At 35.4% G+C, this 17411-nt stretch overlaps 1 protein-coding gene across 1 annotated transcript in view; it reads right to left on the reverse strand.

Annotated features, from left to right (window-relative positions):
* The window catches only part of LOC135216163 (osmotic avoidance abnormal protein 3-like), a 156775-nt gene that overhangs the window by 39192 nt on the left and 100172 nt on the right, over nt 1–17411 (reverse strand). Inside the window, 4 exon segments of the mRNA XM_064251281.1 lie at nt 2196–2395; nt 3269–3301; nt 4842–5041; nt 10729–10761. Coding sequence (XP_064107351.1) covers nt 2196–2395; nt 3269–3301; nt 4842–5041; nt 10729–10761 — 466 coding nt within the window.

The following is a 17411-nucleotide window of genomic DNA, read 5'->3' on the forward strand; positions in this document are numbered from 1 at the left end:
AGGTTAGTAGTTACTGCTGAAAGTAAATGAGGAAAATGTGATTCCATAATCATTACATTACTAGAAAAATGGAAACCTTCATAAATATGAAATTTCCTAATTTCATGACAAAGCATGGCGCCGAAATACGTATTTGTAACCCAAACTACATAATGCAGTTCTTAAACTTGCAATTCGTATAGAGAATGTAATTCTCAAGCCTATAAACACAAGGAAGGAGCTAATGACTTTGGGATGCAAGTGATCATGTAAAATTTAAACATTCAGCAAAAATGGAAGCTGATTACTGTTATGAGCATCCTGCTAAAGTTACCAATGATAGGATGCATAGTATTAAAGACATTACCACAATCTCAATGTAATGAATTACACATAAAACTGAAAGTCTAATGAAAAATAAGAAGTACAGTGGTAACATTCTATGATTTTATCACACAAATTATAGTGATGGAAGTAAAGCTGTTACCTTAAGTATATAGCTCTGGTGAAATATTCCTCAATGAAAATATATAATAGCATTTACAATCAATTCCCCTCAAAACTTCTACTAAGGAAGATTGATTTAGGCAGCTCAAGCCATCCTGCTTCAGGACTCAACTCCTGTAGGGTGGTAGAGCCATCAGTGCACCTCATGTGGTGCACTGTAGGCATTACTTAGGGCTCTTTGCAGCGTCCCTTTGGGCCCTAGCTGCAAACCCTTTCATTAATTTTACTGTACTCCGATCATATTCTCTCTATTCCATTTAACTTTCCACCCTCTCCTAACAATTGTTTTATTGTGCAACTGTGAGGGTTTCCTCCGGTTACGACTTTAGAACCCTTTACTCTCAATTTCCATTTCAGCACTGAATGACCTCACAGGTCCCAGCACTTGGCCTTTGGCATTCTGTGTTCTATTCTGTTCAGCAGTGAACATACTTGGATTTGAATGTATATAAATCCACAAGTATTAAGACATGAATTTGTCCCACAAGGGGAAGAGCGCCTCAGTGGCGTGGTTAGTATGATGTTAGCGTGCCACCTCGGTGGTCGCGAGTTCGATTCTCGAGCATTCCATTGAGGAGTGAGAGATATGTATTTCTGGTGATAGAAGTTCACTCTCGACGTGGTTCGGAAGTCATGTAAAAACGTTGGTCCCGTTGCTGAATAACCGCTGGTTCCATGCAACGTAAAAACACCATACAAACAAACACAAGGGGAAGTTTGATTAAAATTAGACGCGTAATAGCTGCAGGAAGATTAGACTTTCAATTTTATGTGTAATTAATTACATTGAGTTAGTGGTAATGTCTTTCATTCTTGTCTTTAATACTGTGCATCCTCTACACTTGAAGTATATGAGAGACGAGAATCATGGGAGGAGGAGACTGCATTTATTTTTCCTATCACTTCTACAGTAAAAGAGTGAAGAGATGTAGATTTAGAAGCATATGTGGAAGGTTGAGGAAGAACCAAGAAATAACAAGCTTTTTGAGAGAGGAAAATATGGATAAACAGGAGACACCTTAAACTAATTGAATTTTCTTATTTCCAAACAGTAGCAATAGAAGACCCACAATCCTACATCATATATGAAACTATTAACTTCTCATTCCTGATTAAGACATCCAATCTAACAAAAACTAAAGTACCTAAAATGTACATCGTAATATGTTATTTTATCTAGTTCGAGACAAAAAAAATCTAGCTTGTGTTGAATTAATTTTTTAAATCTACTACCATTTCTCCTATCTCACATGGATTAGGAAATATTCCACCCCTTTCATTGCTTTTACTGTACCTCCATTCATATTATACAACTGCGAGAGTTTCCTCCTGTTACACCTTTCAAGCCTACCAATTTCCTTTCCAGCGCTGTCTGACCTCATAGCTATGGTCCCAGTGCTTGGCCTTTGGCCTAAAGTCTATATTCAATTACATTTCGTTTCACGACTAAGGCTCGTAAAATCTTGAAGATACTCTACAGTCAAGTAATTTTCATCAACATTATTCTTTATCAAAGGAGCTGATGAAAACCTTGGCAACAAGTAGCCCATATTTCAGAACGGTATTAATTTTACTTGTATAAATGCAAGAAGTTTTTAACTACTGTATCTGTCGTCAAAATGAATTATGTATTCTAGAAAGATAATCACTTCCATTAGGACAGGAATTCAAATATCACAAGATGGCTTGAAATCTGAAATTCAACTTACTCAACCACTGATTCTTTCCCAGCTGTTGGGGTATTTTGTCTGACGGACGCACTCAAAGGGTCAGAGCCGACGCCAGTGCTGACGAAGTCCCTTGGAGTGCCCACGATGGTGACGGGTTGACCGTCCTCTCCAGCTTCCAGACTCTCGGTGATGATGACGTCTCTACTTGCGCGCCGCATCTGGCTGTCTCGTGCTTGCAGCTGTTCAAGGTGAAGTGAAGAGAAAGATTCCTGGTTACTTGAACTGGTCTGTGACTACGTGCAGTTACCTATACTCGGTTTTTTTTTTCCATCTGTCCACCCGCCTGTGGTGTTCGCGTATGGTAAAACTGCGTCCCAGGCTTTAGTAGTTACATTCAGCTTACATTTAACAATAATAACAATATCCTATTTCGAATATTAACGGTGTAATTCGCATACAGTAAATTGTTAAAACACTTTTCAGTTGCAAATGTACACCCAGATATCCTTTTATTTACCTAACATTTACACAAAGCGTAACTATCTAAAGCCCGGGACGCAGTGTTACCATACGCAAGCACCACAGGCGGGTGGACAGATGGAAAAAAACAGAGTATAGTCATCCACTTTCACCACTGTTTAAGGTTATCAGTGTTTTCCTCTCATAACTGAATGACCTCATAAGTCCCAGTCTTTGGCCATTGGCCTGAATTTTACATTCCAATTCCAAACCGAGATCCTATATCAAGAAATCCTGACATGAAAGATCAGTGTTGTACCTGATTCCTTACAATGAAATAGGATGATGTCATGGAGCCTTTAATTTGATTCTCAAAGGTTAAACATGATTGTACTCCTGGTCAGGGGGCTTTTATCCTTTCAATATTTAGTTATTATAATTCTCCAAAACTAGTAAAATCTGACTGTTATGTTTATCTTATATTGTATTAATTTTCATGTAGACAACTGTAAAACAGTGACCTGTTTACACTTTAATAATACCTAACAGTGATGATACCTAACCTCCTCATGGATAGAAAAATAATAATTCTTTCATTACAATTATTAATATATAGCAGTAAAAACAGTAATAAATCAGTACAAAATAAATACCTGCTTTGTAATAATAGGTGAAGTCTTTTCCACCTGGAAATAAAGCTGCATTGTAATGTCCATCCTAAGCAAAGAACTAGAATATGAAAACATTTTCATCATAATGTAAAAGGTTGAGAAACAGTACCCTTTGTAGAAGAGTTTCAATGTTAAATCATTACGTGCCAGGATTTCATGAACGACCACGGCAAACGAAGCCACGGTATAACACACTCATGACCCAATCAGGACCATTTTAGTAGCGTCATGCTGTAAGGTTTTCCCGGATATTATTATTATCTTTCCCCGGGCAAAGCACACGCTGTTGACATTGATTAGGTGTCCATGGTGAAATGGTATTGACTTTCCCTTCCCAGGCGTCTGTCACGAAGCGATTCTTTCATGGCAGCTCGCTCGGTAGCTTGTAATCATGGTAATGATGGTACCACCATCAGGGCAACTAACTGGCTAATGTAGTGAATTCTTATTCTTGTAAAAGATGCAAACATTGAACAGTGTTTTTTTTTAATGCCTATTGACTATGTGCACTTCATTTAATCACCCTTCGTCATTTTTCAAAGCTTGGGCAAACAACCTTGTTGGTGAGCAATTAAGGTATTAACATGTAAAGCGAATAGATGATGAGAATGTAATATACCCCGCTGCTCTCTCTTCCTCTCTCTCTCTCTCTCTCTCTCTCTCTCTCTCTCTCTCTCTCTCTCTCTTTGTACATACACACGCATACATTATATATATATGTACATACACAAAATGGTTATTTTGTAATATTGCAGCGTATTATACTTCAACATTATGTAATTTTTCCACCTCACAAAACAACTGAGGATGCTATTGATTTCTTTATTTGGTATCCTACAGTGGGTGAATAAATAACAATATTGTCACTGGCGAACAATATCATTTGCCACTTAAGGTGAATTTCCCAACTACCAAGGGGTGGGGGGGGAGCTCACTTTAGTGTACAGGCTAAACTGATGAATTGGGATGGCAAGAAGGTAAAGAGGCTTTGTCATCATTTAGGGGTTCACAACCCTCCAACAGTTGTGTAGGTTTTTTCTCTGGCGCTACCAAGTTAGGAAAAATAGTTTAAAGTAATATATTTATATATCCATATATATATATGGATATATATATATATATATAGTATACACAAACATGTATGTATGTGTATATATATATATATATATATATATAATATAACTATTATATATAAGTATTATATATTATATATATATATATATATATATATATATATAGATATATATATATAAGGAACTTCAAAATAGTAGGTGTGAATTCCCCAAAAGCATTATAGTTTATATATATATAGATATATTATATATATATATATATAATATATATATATATAAATATATATAAATATAAATATGTGTATATATATATATATGTATATATATACTATATATGCATAAAGCAAGCCAGAAATATATTGGCTACATGCATAAGTCTTAGATCCTCGTAAGTATTTATAAGATACTATAAACCTAACATAATTCTCTCTCTCTCTCTCTCTCTCTCTCTCCTCTCTCTCTCTCTCTCTCTCTCTACCCACCTCCTTGGACTTCTCGGCGACCTTGGCGAGCTCGTCCTCGTACTGCTTCTTCAGGTTGTCCATGTTGGCCTGCAGGAGGGCGTTGTTCTGCTGCTCAGCCTGCATCTCCTCCCTCATCGACTTCATCTTCTCCTCGTACTCGAGTCTCACCTTCTCCCTCTCCTGTTCGAGGGCGGCTTCATCGGGCGCCACCGATACGACTGGGTGGATTCGACAAAAGTGTTAACAAATCATTTTGTGCGTGGAGGGATGTAATATGTATGTATGTGCGTATGTATGTATGATGTGTGTGTGTGTGTGCATTACAGCCTTGGAAATGAGACTTGTCGTCTTGAAACGTCGGCACAAATAAAGATGTTTTATGTACTAGTCTGGTCCCACTGCCCTCTTATCTTTATATATATATATATATATATATATATATATATATATATATTATTATTATATATGATATATATATGTATAATAGATATATAATATATATATTTATATATATATTATATATAGTATATATATATATATATATATATATATATATATATATATATATATATATATATATATATATATATATATATATATATTATATATATATATATATAATTTTTTTTAGAAACCTCAGATTAATCGTCAGATTAAAGTCTTGAGAGCAGTCAGCTGATAACAGATTTGAACCTGAAAAATACGTCTGACTGCTAACAGATTTGAACCTGAAAAATACGTAAGTTCATGGACAGTCTCAGTCAAAGTAGTCTCAATAATGAAAGTCACAGAAGCACATTCAACAACAAATTCCAACCCAAAACGTGAACAACTATGGTAAAAAAAAAAAACAAAAAAAAAAAAAAAAAAAAAGAACAAAATTAAATATTCAAGGAGACAATGAAGATAAAGTCACTCTAAAATGATCAAGTAGGCATGAAAAGAACACGCAAAGTTAAATTAACACATCTGAACTATTAATAAAACACTATCAGGTTTATAAATAAATCAAACCGATGTTAATGTTGGTCATAAACAGACAGTGACTTTGATTATGAAAACAGTACTACACTGAGGCATGTCTCACTGAATAAGAACATAATACAACAGTGCTAAAAGACCTCACACAATGCGTCTCCGAATATATCCACACAGAAAGAATGGATGCCAATTGCATCAACATTGTCACTGTCCTAAAATAATTTGAATATGAATTAATAATTAAAAAAAGGCATAACAATTTCGCAGTCCCGAAGTATAATAAATGTTCGGAGGTTATTAGAACTCGATGGAAAAAATCTAGCATTTTCAGTAAAAAAGTCTAATCACTAATTCAAAGCATAATTATGATGCAAGCTATTGTCTAAGTCCTACGTAAAATTGTTCAACTAACGCTATAAAGCAATGCATTTACTATAGACTGTTAAATATGATGTTAAATAGCAATAAAAGATACAGTAATGGGAATCCTTCGTTTCAGTAACAATGAGATTCGGGAAGATATGCACTGTATACATATATATATATATATATATAATATATATATATATATATATATATATATATATATATACACGTTGAGGAAATGCACAAAGTACATTTCACATTCATATATATATATATATATATATATATATATATAATATATATATATGTATGGTATTATATATATATATATATGTATGTATATATATATATATATATATATATATATATATATATATATATATATATATACACATATGAGAATGCATTTCGCCATGCATACTTAAATTACAAATATATAAATATGTCTGCATTGGATACATGTGTATCATATGTAATAAATATTTATTCATAAGTACCACAGTTTACAGTTGATTCAACTATATCCAAACACTTTGACCCCTCAGTATATACTGCAACATTCAAAACTTATTCTGTGACTCCATAAAATTCCAGCTACCCGTATATTTTGCTTCCCATTCTGAATTAACGTCAATCCCCCGTAGGGGGGTAGTGCCGTCAGTGGACCTCATGTTGTACACTGTAAGCATTACTTAAGGTTCTTTACAGCGTGCCTTCGGCCCTTAGCTGCAACCACTTTCGTTCCTTTTACTGTACCTCCTTTTATCTTCTCTTTCTTCATCTTTCTTCCCACCCTCTCCTAACACTTGATTCATAGTAGTACACCTTTCAAACCTTTTACGGTCAATTTCCATTTCATCGCTGAATGGCCTTAGTTGCCCCAGTCCTTGGCATTATGCCTAAAACCCATAAATCAATCAGTCAATCAATCAACGTCAAATCGCCCATTCTTCCTACACAACTCGACCATCTTACGCCAATCCACACTGATCGTTTTCGGTACCTGCTCATGACTTCATTTCTCACCTTATCAAAGCTTACTATTAAGCCAAAATTCCTTATTTTAAAAAATATCTCATCAGCAGTTCGTTTACTCGCTCTTCTCTTTCATGCATATTGATTCTGCACTTATTCCCCCCCCCCCCCCCCTAAATTCACTTCACACTCCTTCGATCTGTATCTCCTGCATTGCACCTCCTCCCTTTTTTGTCTCATTTACTTCCGACTCCTTTACTCATCACTCAAGCTGTCAAATCGGTGCTGTATAATGTATAATACTTGACCTCATCCTCACCTCTTATTGCGTAAAGTGAAAATGCATCCCTAAATTTGTTCTTTTACATATATATATATATATATATATATATATATTAAATATATATATATAATATATATGACTGGTAAAAGTGTTCTGTAACAACAGAATTCCATCTAATAAAAGGAGCCCATAAAAACACCAAAATGTAGAGAGAAAAACTATATTTCAGATAGGAGATGCTGTCTCTCCTCTTCAGGTATATGAATGAGAAAAGTTTACAGAAAAAGGTGGTATTTATACCAAGAGATTCGTCCACAAGTAAGCCACTTTAGGTCACCCCCGCTGATTAATCTTCCTTTAATCTTCTTAAGCGTTGGTTGAATGGAACACTGCGTCGACGATGTCCGATGTCCAATTTCCTTTGAGATGTTCATTACCTGCTTCTCTTTTATTAAGGCCGATTCCATCATTTGACTCTTGTACCGGCAGTTGCTGCTATAAATTACACGTGACATATTCCAGTTTATTCTATGGTTATGTTTCAATTGATATGAGTTAAAAGAAAAAAGCCGAGTCTCTTGTTGATTTCCATACACCTAACTGACCGTTTGTGTTGTATTAATCTCTGGGGAAGTGATTTACCTGTAAATCCGATGTAAGATTGGTCACAGTCCTGGCATGGAATCTCATATACCCCAGAGTCTTTGGGCGGTGTCTTTTGTTGGACGTTAATCAGGGATTTGGCTAAGGTATTTGGGTAGGTAAATGCAAAAGGGTTGGATTTCCCAAGGGTGTGAGTTACTCTCTTAATCGTCTCCAGGTGGGGAATTTTTATTTTATTGTTGGGTGTGTCTCTGGTCTTGTCTTTAGGGGTTGGTAGAAAATTACGTTTGCTTTTTGAATGCTTTCTCAATTATATGGTCGGATACATTAAAGATGAAAGTTGCTTGCGAATTAGTTCAAATTCTTTTTCCAGGAAATCTTGGGGAACAAATTTCGTAAGGCCCCTCTTAAGAATAGGTTGCTAGCTAAGACCTATCTTGATAGTATTGTCATGATAGCTAAAAGTAGTGAATATATGAAAGTGAGAACGTTGGTTTTCTGTATATGGCAAATTTGTATTCCTGTCGTGTCTCTGATTATTAAAACATCAAGAAAAGGAATTTTGTTGTCTGTTTCCCATTCAACTTTAAATTTGATGCTGGGCACTAATGCGTTTAATTTTGAGAGGAATTCATTAAAATTACCCCCACTTATTATCCCAAAATGTTAGTATGTCATCCACGTATCTCATCCACAGCATGTTTTTGGGTTTTATTGCATTTATTACGGTACTAGTTTCAAAGTATTTTCCATGTACAGATTGGCTTAAAATAGGACTTAAAGGACTACCCCATACTACCACCCCGAATTTTGCTTGTAGAATGATTCCCCGAATGAAAATACGTTATTAGATGCACATAATTCAACTAACTTTATTATTTTGTCAAGTGCCAAAGGGAAATGATCTGAATAGGGGGATAATTTTTCTCTTAAAAACACTGAAGAACGTCCTGTACTGGTACTTTTGTGAATAGGAGTCTACGTCAAGGCTTAAAAGTTTTTATGTTGTGAAGTGGTATATGTGCTTCTCTGAATTTGTGACAAAAGTCTTCCGAATGTTTGATGATATGGGAGAAAAGTGCCTAAAAAAAAATAAAAATTCCCCACCTGGAGACGATAGAAGAGAGTAACTCACACCCTTGGGAAATCCAACCCTTTTGCATTTACCTACCCAAATACCTTAGCCAAATCCCTGATTAACGTCCAACAAAAGACACCGCCCAAAGATCTGGGTATATGAGTCCCATGCCAGGACTGTGACCAATCTTACATCGGATTTACAGGTAAATCACTTCCCCAGAGATTAATACAACACAAACGGTCAGTTAGGTATGGACAACAGAACTCGGCTTTTTCAATCATATAAATGAACATAACCATAGAATTAAACTGGAATATGTCACGTGTAATTTATAGCAGCAACTGCCGGTACAAGAGTCAAATGATGGAATCGGCCTTAATAAAAGAGAAGCAGGTAATGAACATCTCAAAAGGAAATTGGACATCGGACATCGTCGACGCAGTGTTCATTCAACCAACGCTTAAGAAGATTAAAGGAAGATTATCAGCGGGTGACCTAAATTGGCTTACTTGTGGACGAATCTCTTGGTATAATACCACCTTTTCTGTAAACTTTTCTCATTCATATACCTGAAGAGAGAGACAGCAGTCTCTGAAATATAGTACTTTCTCTCTACATTTTGGTGTTTTTATGGGCTCCTTTTATTAGTATATATATATATATATATATATATATATATATATATATGTGTGTGTGTGTGTGTGTGTGTGTGTGTGTGTGTATGTGTGTGTGTCTGTTTGTGTTCGGATATGCTCAGAATCTAAATAGAAAGAAATCTAAGAAAAATATTATGAATAATAAAATAAAAAATCCTTTAAAAACAACATATCCATAGATTCTACCAATAATATACACCTCTATAAAAAGACGAAATACACTACGAGGATAAAACATGAATTAAATTAATATGAATATAAACACTTCTAAATCACTGTCAGCCGTAATCAAAACAAACATGGCGCAATTCAAATTCATAATATAATGTCCATACAAACCTCTCTAAACTTCTTTTGAATCGGAAATGTAAAATCTGTAATTAAAAAAAATATATGCGAAAGCTGAAAATTGTATTAATAAGGCGCTATAAAATTAGAGTTTCTTAAAGGATTGGTTTCATATTAATAATTATAGATGGATTGATATTTTTTCCATGCGAAATCTAAAATACCAGATGACATTTATTTTCATTTCTGTAGATTATCAAAGATTACAGTAAAAAAGTAATAGTTTAAACTTGATGGGTACATGAAAACTGTATAAAGATATATCGAATGATATTTATTAAAAAATATTTATCCACAGCAAAGTAAGCCAATCCTGAAAGAGCTCTGAAAATGAAGCCAACACGATCAACCAATCACAGAGCAGCTAACACCACAATGTGCTAAAAAAAAACCACACCAATCATTATTATTTTGTTTTGCAAACGAATCACTATAACAGATTGGCTCTCATCCTACGAGCATTAAAAATATTAATTAAAAAGCGCAGGCCATGCACACACAAGAGCACCAACGGCAGCAGCTATTAGCTAGCAATGGCAGCAACAACAGTATAGCAAAGTAGTAGACGAAGTTTTCTTTCCTGGAAGCTTTTTTTTAAAAAAATAGACCAACCTTTAGTCTGGATGCGAGTTGCCCATGAGGGATCTGCAGGGTGGAACATAGCGACACTCAGATCGACTTATTTTATATGGTAAATTTTTTTGTTTAAGACTCTTATCTAGTAATACTTAGCTTTATAAGTCTTTGTAAGTTTATATATATATATATAATATATATATATATATATACATATATATTATATTATATATATATATATATATATATATATATATATATATATATATATATATAATGAGGAATGTAAAGCCACGAAGGACAGTGAAACAATGGCGTACTGCTACAAGGCCTTTCGACTTCTCGTCCGTTACGAAGCTTAGTAAAGGACAAGAATTCGAAAGGCCGTGCAGCGGAACGCCATTGTTACACTTTCCTTCCTGTTTTTTGCCTTTATATATATATATATATATATATATATATATATATATATATATATATATATATATATATATAACCTACGCAACTAATTACAGTGTTCTACAAAACCCACCGAATGCATTCTTTTGTTAACATTAATGGATTACACTTACTATTACTAATACTACAAGCTATAAGTCTCTCTTTTGTACTTGTAAGTGATTCTGTTATCCCAGTATCATATTGTTAGCTATACCTCCCGAGTTAAGAGAAAGCTATCCGTGACATTTACTTTAATGAGCGACTTCCTATGACCAATTTTATCAATTATATGCTTGTTGTTTGATTCAGAAATGTGCCAACGCATGCAGTATTACACATGCCCTTATTATTATTATTATTATTATTATTATTATTATTATTATTATTATTATTATTAATTGAGAATATAAGTTCATATGGAACAAAGCCAAGAGGTCCTTACTTAACTGAGAAACCTTTCAGTGTATGTAGAATGTTCATTTATGAAGAAAGAGGGGGAGAAAGTAATTTCAAGATAACTACAGAAGAACACAAATAATAAATATATATACCGATTAGCAAATCCACAAACAAAATTGGGTTACCAGTGGCACTATCCACCACTGACAAGTTCGTTCCAAGCAATGCAGTGGTTGGGAAATTAATCAATCAGTGCCAACAAAACGAATCGCTCATATGATCAAAGTTACAGCATGCTGGGATGCAACGCAAATTCCCTAGATGTATACTATAGTAAATTCACATGAAACGTGCATCTGATGTCTAGGCCAGTCTAAGCCAGTCACAGGGCTGGGAACTCTCAGTCTCTTGAGACAGTTCATATAGGCAGGTGTTCCACCTCTCCTGACGTATCCCTCAGGAGAGGAGGAACATAGTACACCCTGCCTATGTGAACTCTCGAGAGAGCTAAAGAAGGAAACTGAAGGAATGATAACAGCGGCACAAGATCAGGCCCTAAGAACCAGATATGTTCAAAGAACGATAGACGCAAATAACATCTCTCCCATATGTAGGAAGTGCAATACGAAAAATGAAACCATAAACCGCATAGCAAGCGAATGCCCGGCACTTACACAGAACCAGTACAAAAAGAGGCATGATTCAGTGGCAAAAGCCCACCACTGGAGCCTGTGCAAGAAACATCAGCTACCTTGCAGTAATAAGTGGTACGAGCACCAACCTGAGGGAGTGATAGAAAACGATCAGGCAAAGATCCTCTGGGACTATGGTATCAGAACGGATAGGGTGATACGTGCAAATAGACCAGAAGTGACGTTGATTGACAAAGTCAAGAAGAAAGTATCACTCATTGATGTCGCAATACCATGGGACACCAGAGTTGAAGAGAAAGAGAGGAAAAAAATGGATAAGTATCAAGATCTGAAAATAGAAATAAGAAGGACATGGGATATGCCAGTGGAAATCGTACCCATAATCATAGGAGCACCAGGCACGATCCCAAGATCCCTGAAAAGGAATCTAGAAAAACTAGACGCTGAAGTAGCTCCAGGACTCATGCAAAAGAGTGTGATCCTAGAAACGGCGCACATAGTAAGAAAAGTGATGGACTCCTAAGGAGGCAGGATGCAACCCGGAACCCCACACTATAAATACCACCCAGTCGAACTGTGATAGAGCAAAAAAAAAAATGTTAAAGAGAATGGCAGAATTAAGCGAGTTGATTTTACATATTGTTTTTTTTTTCTATTTTTCTGATAATCCGCTTGTCTGGTTCAGCGATGTTTCTGAGTAAGAAAACTAGAAAAAAACAATATATAACGTCAACTCGCTTAATTCTGTCATTCTCTTCAGCAGTATTTGCCTAAAAGAGGGTCTTTTACCAAAATAATAATAATAATAATAATAATAATAATAATATAATAATAATAATAATAATAATGCTTGTCAAGAGTTCTGCCAGAAAGTGTGCACAGAATCAGAAGTAAAGAATTTAGCGACGAGATTTAATCTATTATAGATTTACTCAGAATCAATACAAGGATCGTTCGCGTGCCACCCGGAGACACACTAACACACACCGCTCGTCACTCTTGAGGACGAGTAGCTACGACGGGAAGGAAACGTAGAGGCGTGAAAAATCGAACGCCCTTTGGGTTTTGAACAGTCAACTTTGAGGAAGGAACACCGGTTGGGGGGGGGGGGGGGGGGGGGTTGAGCAAAAATAAGCACGCCAGTCAGTAAACAGGTAAAGGTAAATGGAAAGAAGTTTTTTTTTATGTGTCTGTGGTGAATGGATATAATTGCGTGCGTGGTGGCATTTATATTCGTTCGCTTTTCAAAGCACGCTCGTGTATGTGTATATATATATATATATATATATATATATATATATATATATATATATATATATATATATATATATACATACATAAAATTGTACTATATTATATACATATATATTATATAATATTCATATATATACACATTCATGCACACTGATTTCTATTCCCTTTCTTGTGTTCCCAATTGTGAAAGCCTCCCTTTTCCGTCTAATTCATTCTATTTAACCGAATCCACATAATCCCTAAAAATGCCAAAATTTGCGTCAACCCTTAGCAGTCTGGGTTGAGCGGCACAGGGCCATGCCGAGGTCCGAAAGCCCAAATGGTAGGTGTACTGTAAGTATAGGAATACACAAACCTACACTACGTACGTATTATTGCACAGTATACTCGCTTAAAATCTTTCCTCAATTGGCTGTCTTATTCAGCTATAAAATACAGATGCATTATTAATACATCTGTATTTTATAGCTGTGTATATGCAATTTGCACGCCAAAGACTTTTTCTTCCAAAACACGGGAAAATGAAACTGAGACATCACTAAGCAGTGATTTACGCGCTGCTGAGAAATTTGCACACAATCGATATGGGGGGGTGAACACGGTCTGGACCGTTGGGGGTGACTGACCCCGAAATGACAAACTGTAGTATACTGTGTTTGTCGGATTTACGCTCTGAAATGTCATGGCAGAAACGTGATAAATAAAAGGTGGTCAGCGCGGTGACGCGAATTTTGATTACATGGCATCAATAACGCGGCGACTAGTTTATTACATTTCCAGACCAGAAACTGGGTTTTGTACTGGAAAATACTTTTAATGATCTCTGTGCACGGAACGGCAGTGGCCAACGATGTCTATTTTTAATTAATCAAAATAAGCAATTGTATATGAATCTACATCCACAAGAGGTTTTCTCAAATGTAAAAATGATTAGTCTCACGGAGCTTATTACATCTCGTTACATCAGAACAAGTCTGAACTGTCTGAACTCTGAGCATATGAGCTATTTTCCCTCAGGGAGGGATGACCATTTTTGGAATTGAATTTTTTTCCCGCACCTCCAGCTCAAATGATAAAATCTTGGCTAATTAAATAATTTTCTTATTATATGAACATATGTTTTAAGATTTCCCATCATCTAGCATGGCAAGGTTCTGGAAACCACTAATTTTCATTGTTCTTCAAGATTAACTTACATCGTTTTCTTCATCACCTTGTCTAGAAAATCTAAGAAACTCGACACTTTCCTCTTTGTTTTAGGCGATATAAATCTACCAGAACTAACAAAGGATAATCCACAAATCGTTTTCGTGCAGTAATGTCAAATTTGACCTGCCCTTTTCTAGCTTATCTTGACCTAGGTCACATGAGAGAAAACTTGTTACTGTTTCACTGTAATTTAAGATAATGAAAATTGTTCATCTAATTTTATGAATGAGCCAACACATATCATCTTTGCTATTTGAAGACAAGCCATTTGAATTAAGTTATAGAAAGTGGGGGAGTGAAAAAAAAAAATAGAATTGACGTAAACTAAAACACGAAAGACAATAACAAATGCATTTTAAACTTAAGACTGATATTATTAACATAAGTGCAAAACTTAGAAGCGTTTTCAGATTAATTATACAATTTTCCCAACGAATTGAATGTTAACGTTTACAGATGAGCTTATGAACATAGGAGGAAATCGCTTTAAGTACGCACGCAAGAAACGACGCTTTATTTATCACACAAAAATCAGTAGTCGTCTTAATGGCCTCTTCCTCAACTCTTATTCCTTCGTCGTTAAGAAAATGGCGAGCGAGTAATTAGACGGTTATGTCTCTGCAAACATTTCTAGGATATCAGGAGTCCTAATTTGCATAACGGGTAAACGGTGTCCGTGTTAAACGCTAGGGTGATGGGGGGGAGTACATGCATGGGGGAAGAAAGTGTTTGGGTGGAGGGGGGATAGTATAGAGGAAGGGTTTATGGGGAGGTGGAGACTCACTGTGGTGCAGGTATATGGAGGAATGGGTGTTGTGCGTGTACTTGCAGGGAGGGGAAGTATGGAGGTGGCTTATGGGTAGAGGATTCATGGGGTAATCGGTATATATAGGAGGGGTGGGGGTGATGGGGGCGGCGCCCGGCTGCATACGCAGAGGTTGTGCGTTGGTAGGACTGTGTATGTGTGTGTGTGTGTGACTGTGTATGTATGGGCAAGTAGTTTTCAAGCAAACTGATACATGAGGACGGAGGTATTTTGTCTCGGTGTTTGACTGTATTATTGTGACTTCATTTGCTTGATTTTTACTAACTCCATTACTACTTCTCTCGATACAAATACACAAAAAATTTACATATACATAAATCTGTATTTATCTGTCTATCTATATAAATATATGTAGACAGTTAGGTAGATGAACTGGTGTGTAAGTGCTATAAACTCAAAAGTTGATGAGAGCGAGCAGAATAATTGAGTGCCTCTTTTTAAGATCTGCTTGAATGCGTTTTATTAATCTTCACTCTAAGTCACATGTCTCTGTTCAACCTTAAAGAGTAACAAACTGATGATGAAGTATTTTTGGCACTCACTTATTACAAAACTCTGATCTTACATTTCAGCTGTTGATAAAACAGCTGTTGATAAAACAGCTGTTCTTTTTAATGTGAAGATCAATTTATAACCCAAGATCTATACTGACATGCTAATGACCGCACCTTCTTCGTGAGTGATAACATTTCTTATGTATGTCAATATTTTCCCATATTTTCCCTTCTCCATGCATTTTAGGATTTCCAGCATGTCTACTAGCAACCCATTTTTTTTTTAGATTTTAATTATTTACATAAAAAAAATTAGCCAATTTTCTTTGCGAGAGGATTCCTTTTGTTTTCAAATATACGAAATCTTTCTGTATTTCCCTTTACCTCTTCGTGCTTCTTCCTAATGAACACCCAACAACAACAACAACAACAATAATAATAATAATAATAATAATAATAATAATAATAATAATAATAATAATAAGAATAGTCATATTACTGCAGCAGCTGCATTCAACTTGTAAATAGTCTTTTCTATTTTTCTAGTAATTGCTTTCTCTCTGCTATTACAACTGGCAGAGAAAAAGAAATTATTAGAAAAATAGGAAGACTATTTACAAGTTGAATGCAGCTGATGCAGCTATATCTTTCAATAAGACTTGTTTGAATGAGGGTCTCCTTCCAATAATAATAATAATAATAATAATAATAATAATTAAGTGTTGAAGCACATGCGTTAGGAAAACAGTTAGCACGCTGATTTTGAATGATTTCAAAGATATGATGAGTTACATCACTTCAGAGTTCTATAATGAAAAAGTTAATAGTTTACCGGAGATGTATGTAGAAACAACAATTGGTTTGAATGAGTTCGAAGGCTTAGGTCACAAACTTAAATGGCATTGAAAGCATGAAATACCGAGACAATGAAGACCACAGCAATCAGTAAGATGTTACGATATTAAACAATTACAGGTAGTGTTCGCGATTACGTAAACAATAAAAAATTACTTTCTCAAAATACTGCATGCAGCTTTGTTCGTTTATATACCTGAGAAAACAGGAGAGAAAAATATTATGTTGACACAAAATGTACAGGATACTAAGATATCTATTGCAAAGCCGGATTGCTTCAGAGTATACCGCTACACAGCAAGTTTCTCAAACCACGAAAAAAAGAATTGTGAAACGTGGCACATCGCAATTCGGCAGTGGGGCCATCGTCACTGAAGACCACAGAACACACACAAAAATGCTTTTGAGGAAAGCGCAAAGCCACTGAAAACACCAACCAGGTGCTATAACCCACAAACAGCGTCAATCACGTTTCTGCATGAACGTATTAGGCATCCCAGTTCGTAAGAAAATTCTTAAAGAAATAAAAAAATGGACATTGTGCTTTAACACCAAACACCAACGATAAAAAAAAAGCAATCCAAAACA

The sequence above is a fragment of the Macrobrachium nipponense genome, chromosome 6, assembly GCF_015104395.2.
Source record: "Macrobrachium nipponense isolate FS-2020 chromosome 6, ASM1510439v2, whole genome shotgun sequence".
Lineage (NCBI taxonomy): Eukaryota > Metazoa > Arthropoda > Malacostraca > Decapoda > Palaemonidae > Macrobrachium > Macrobrachium nipponense.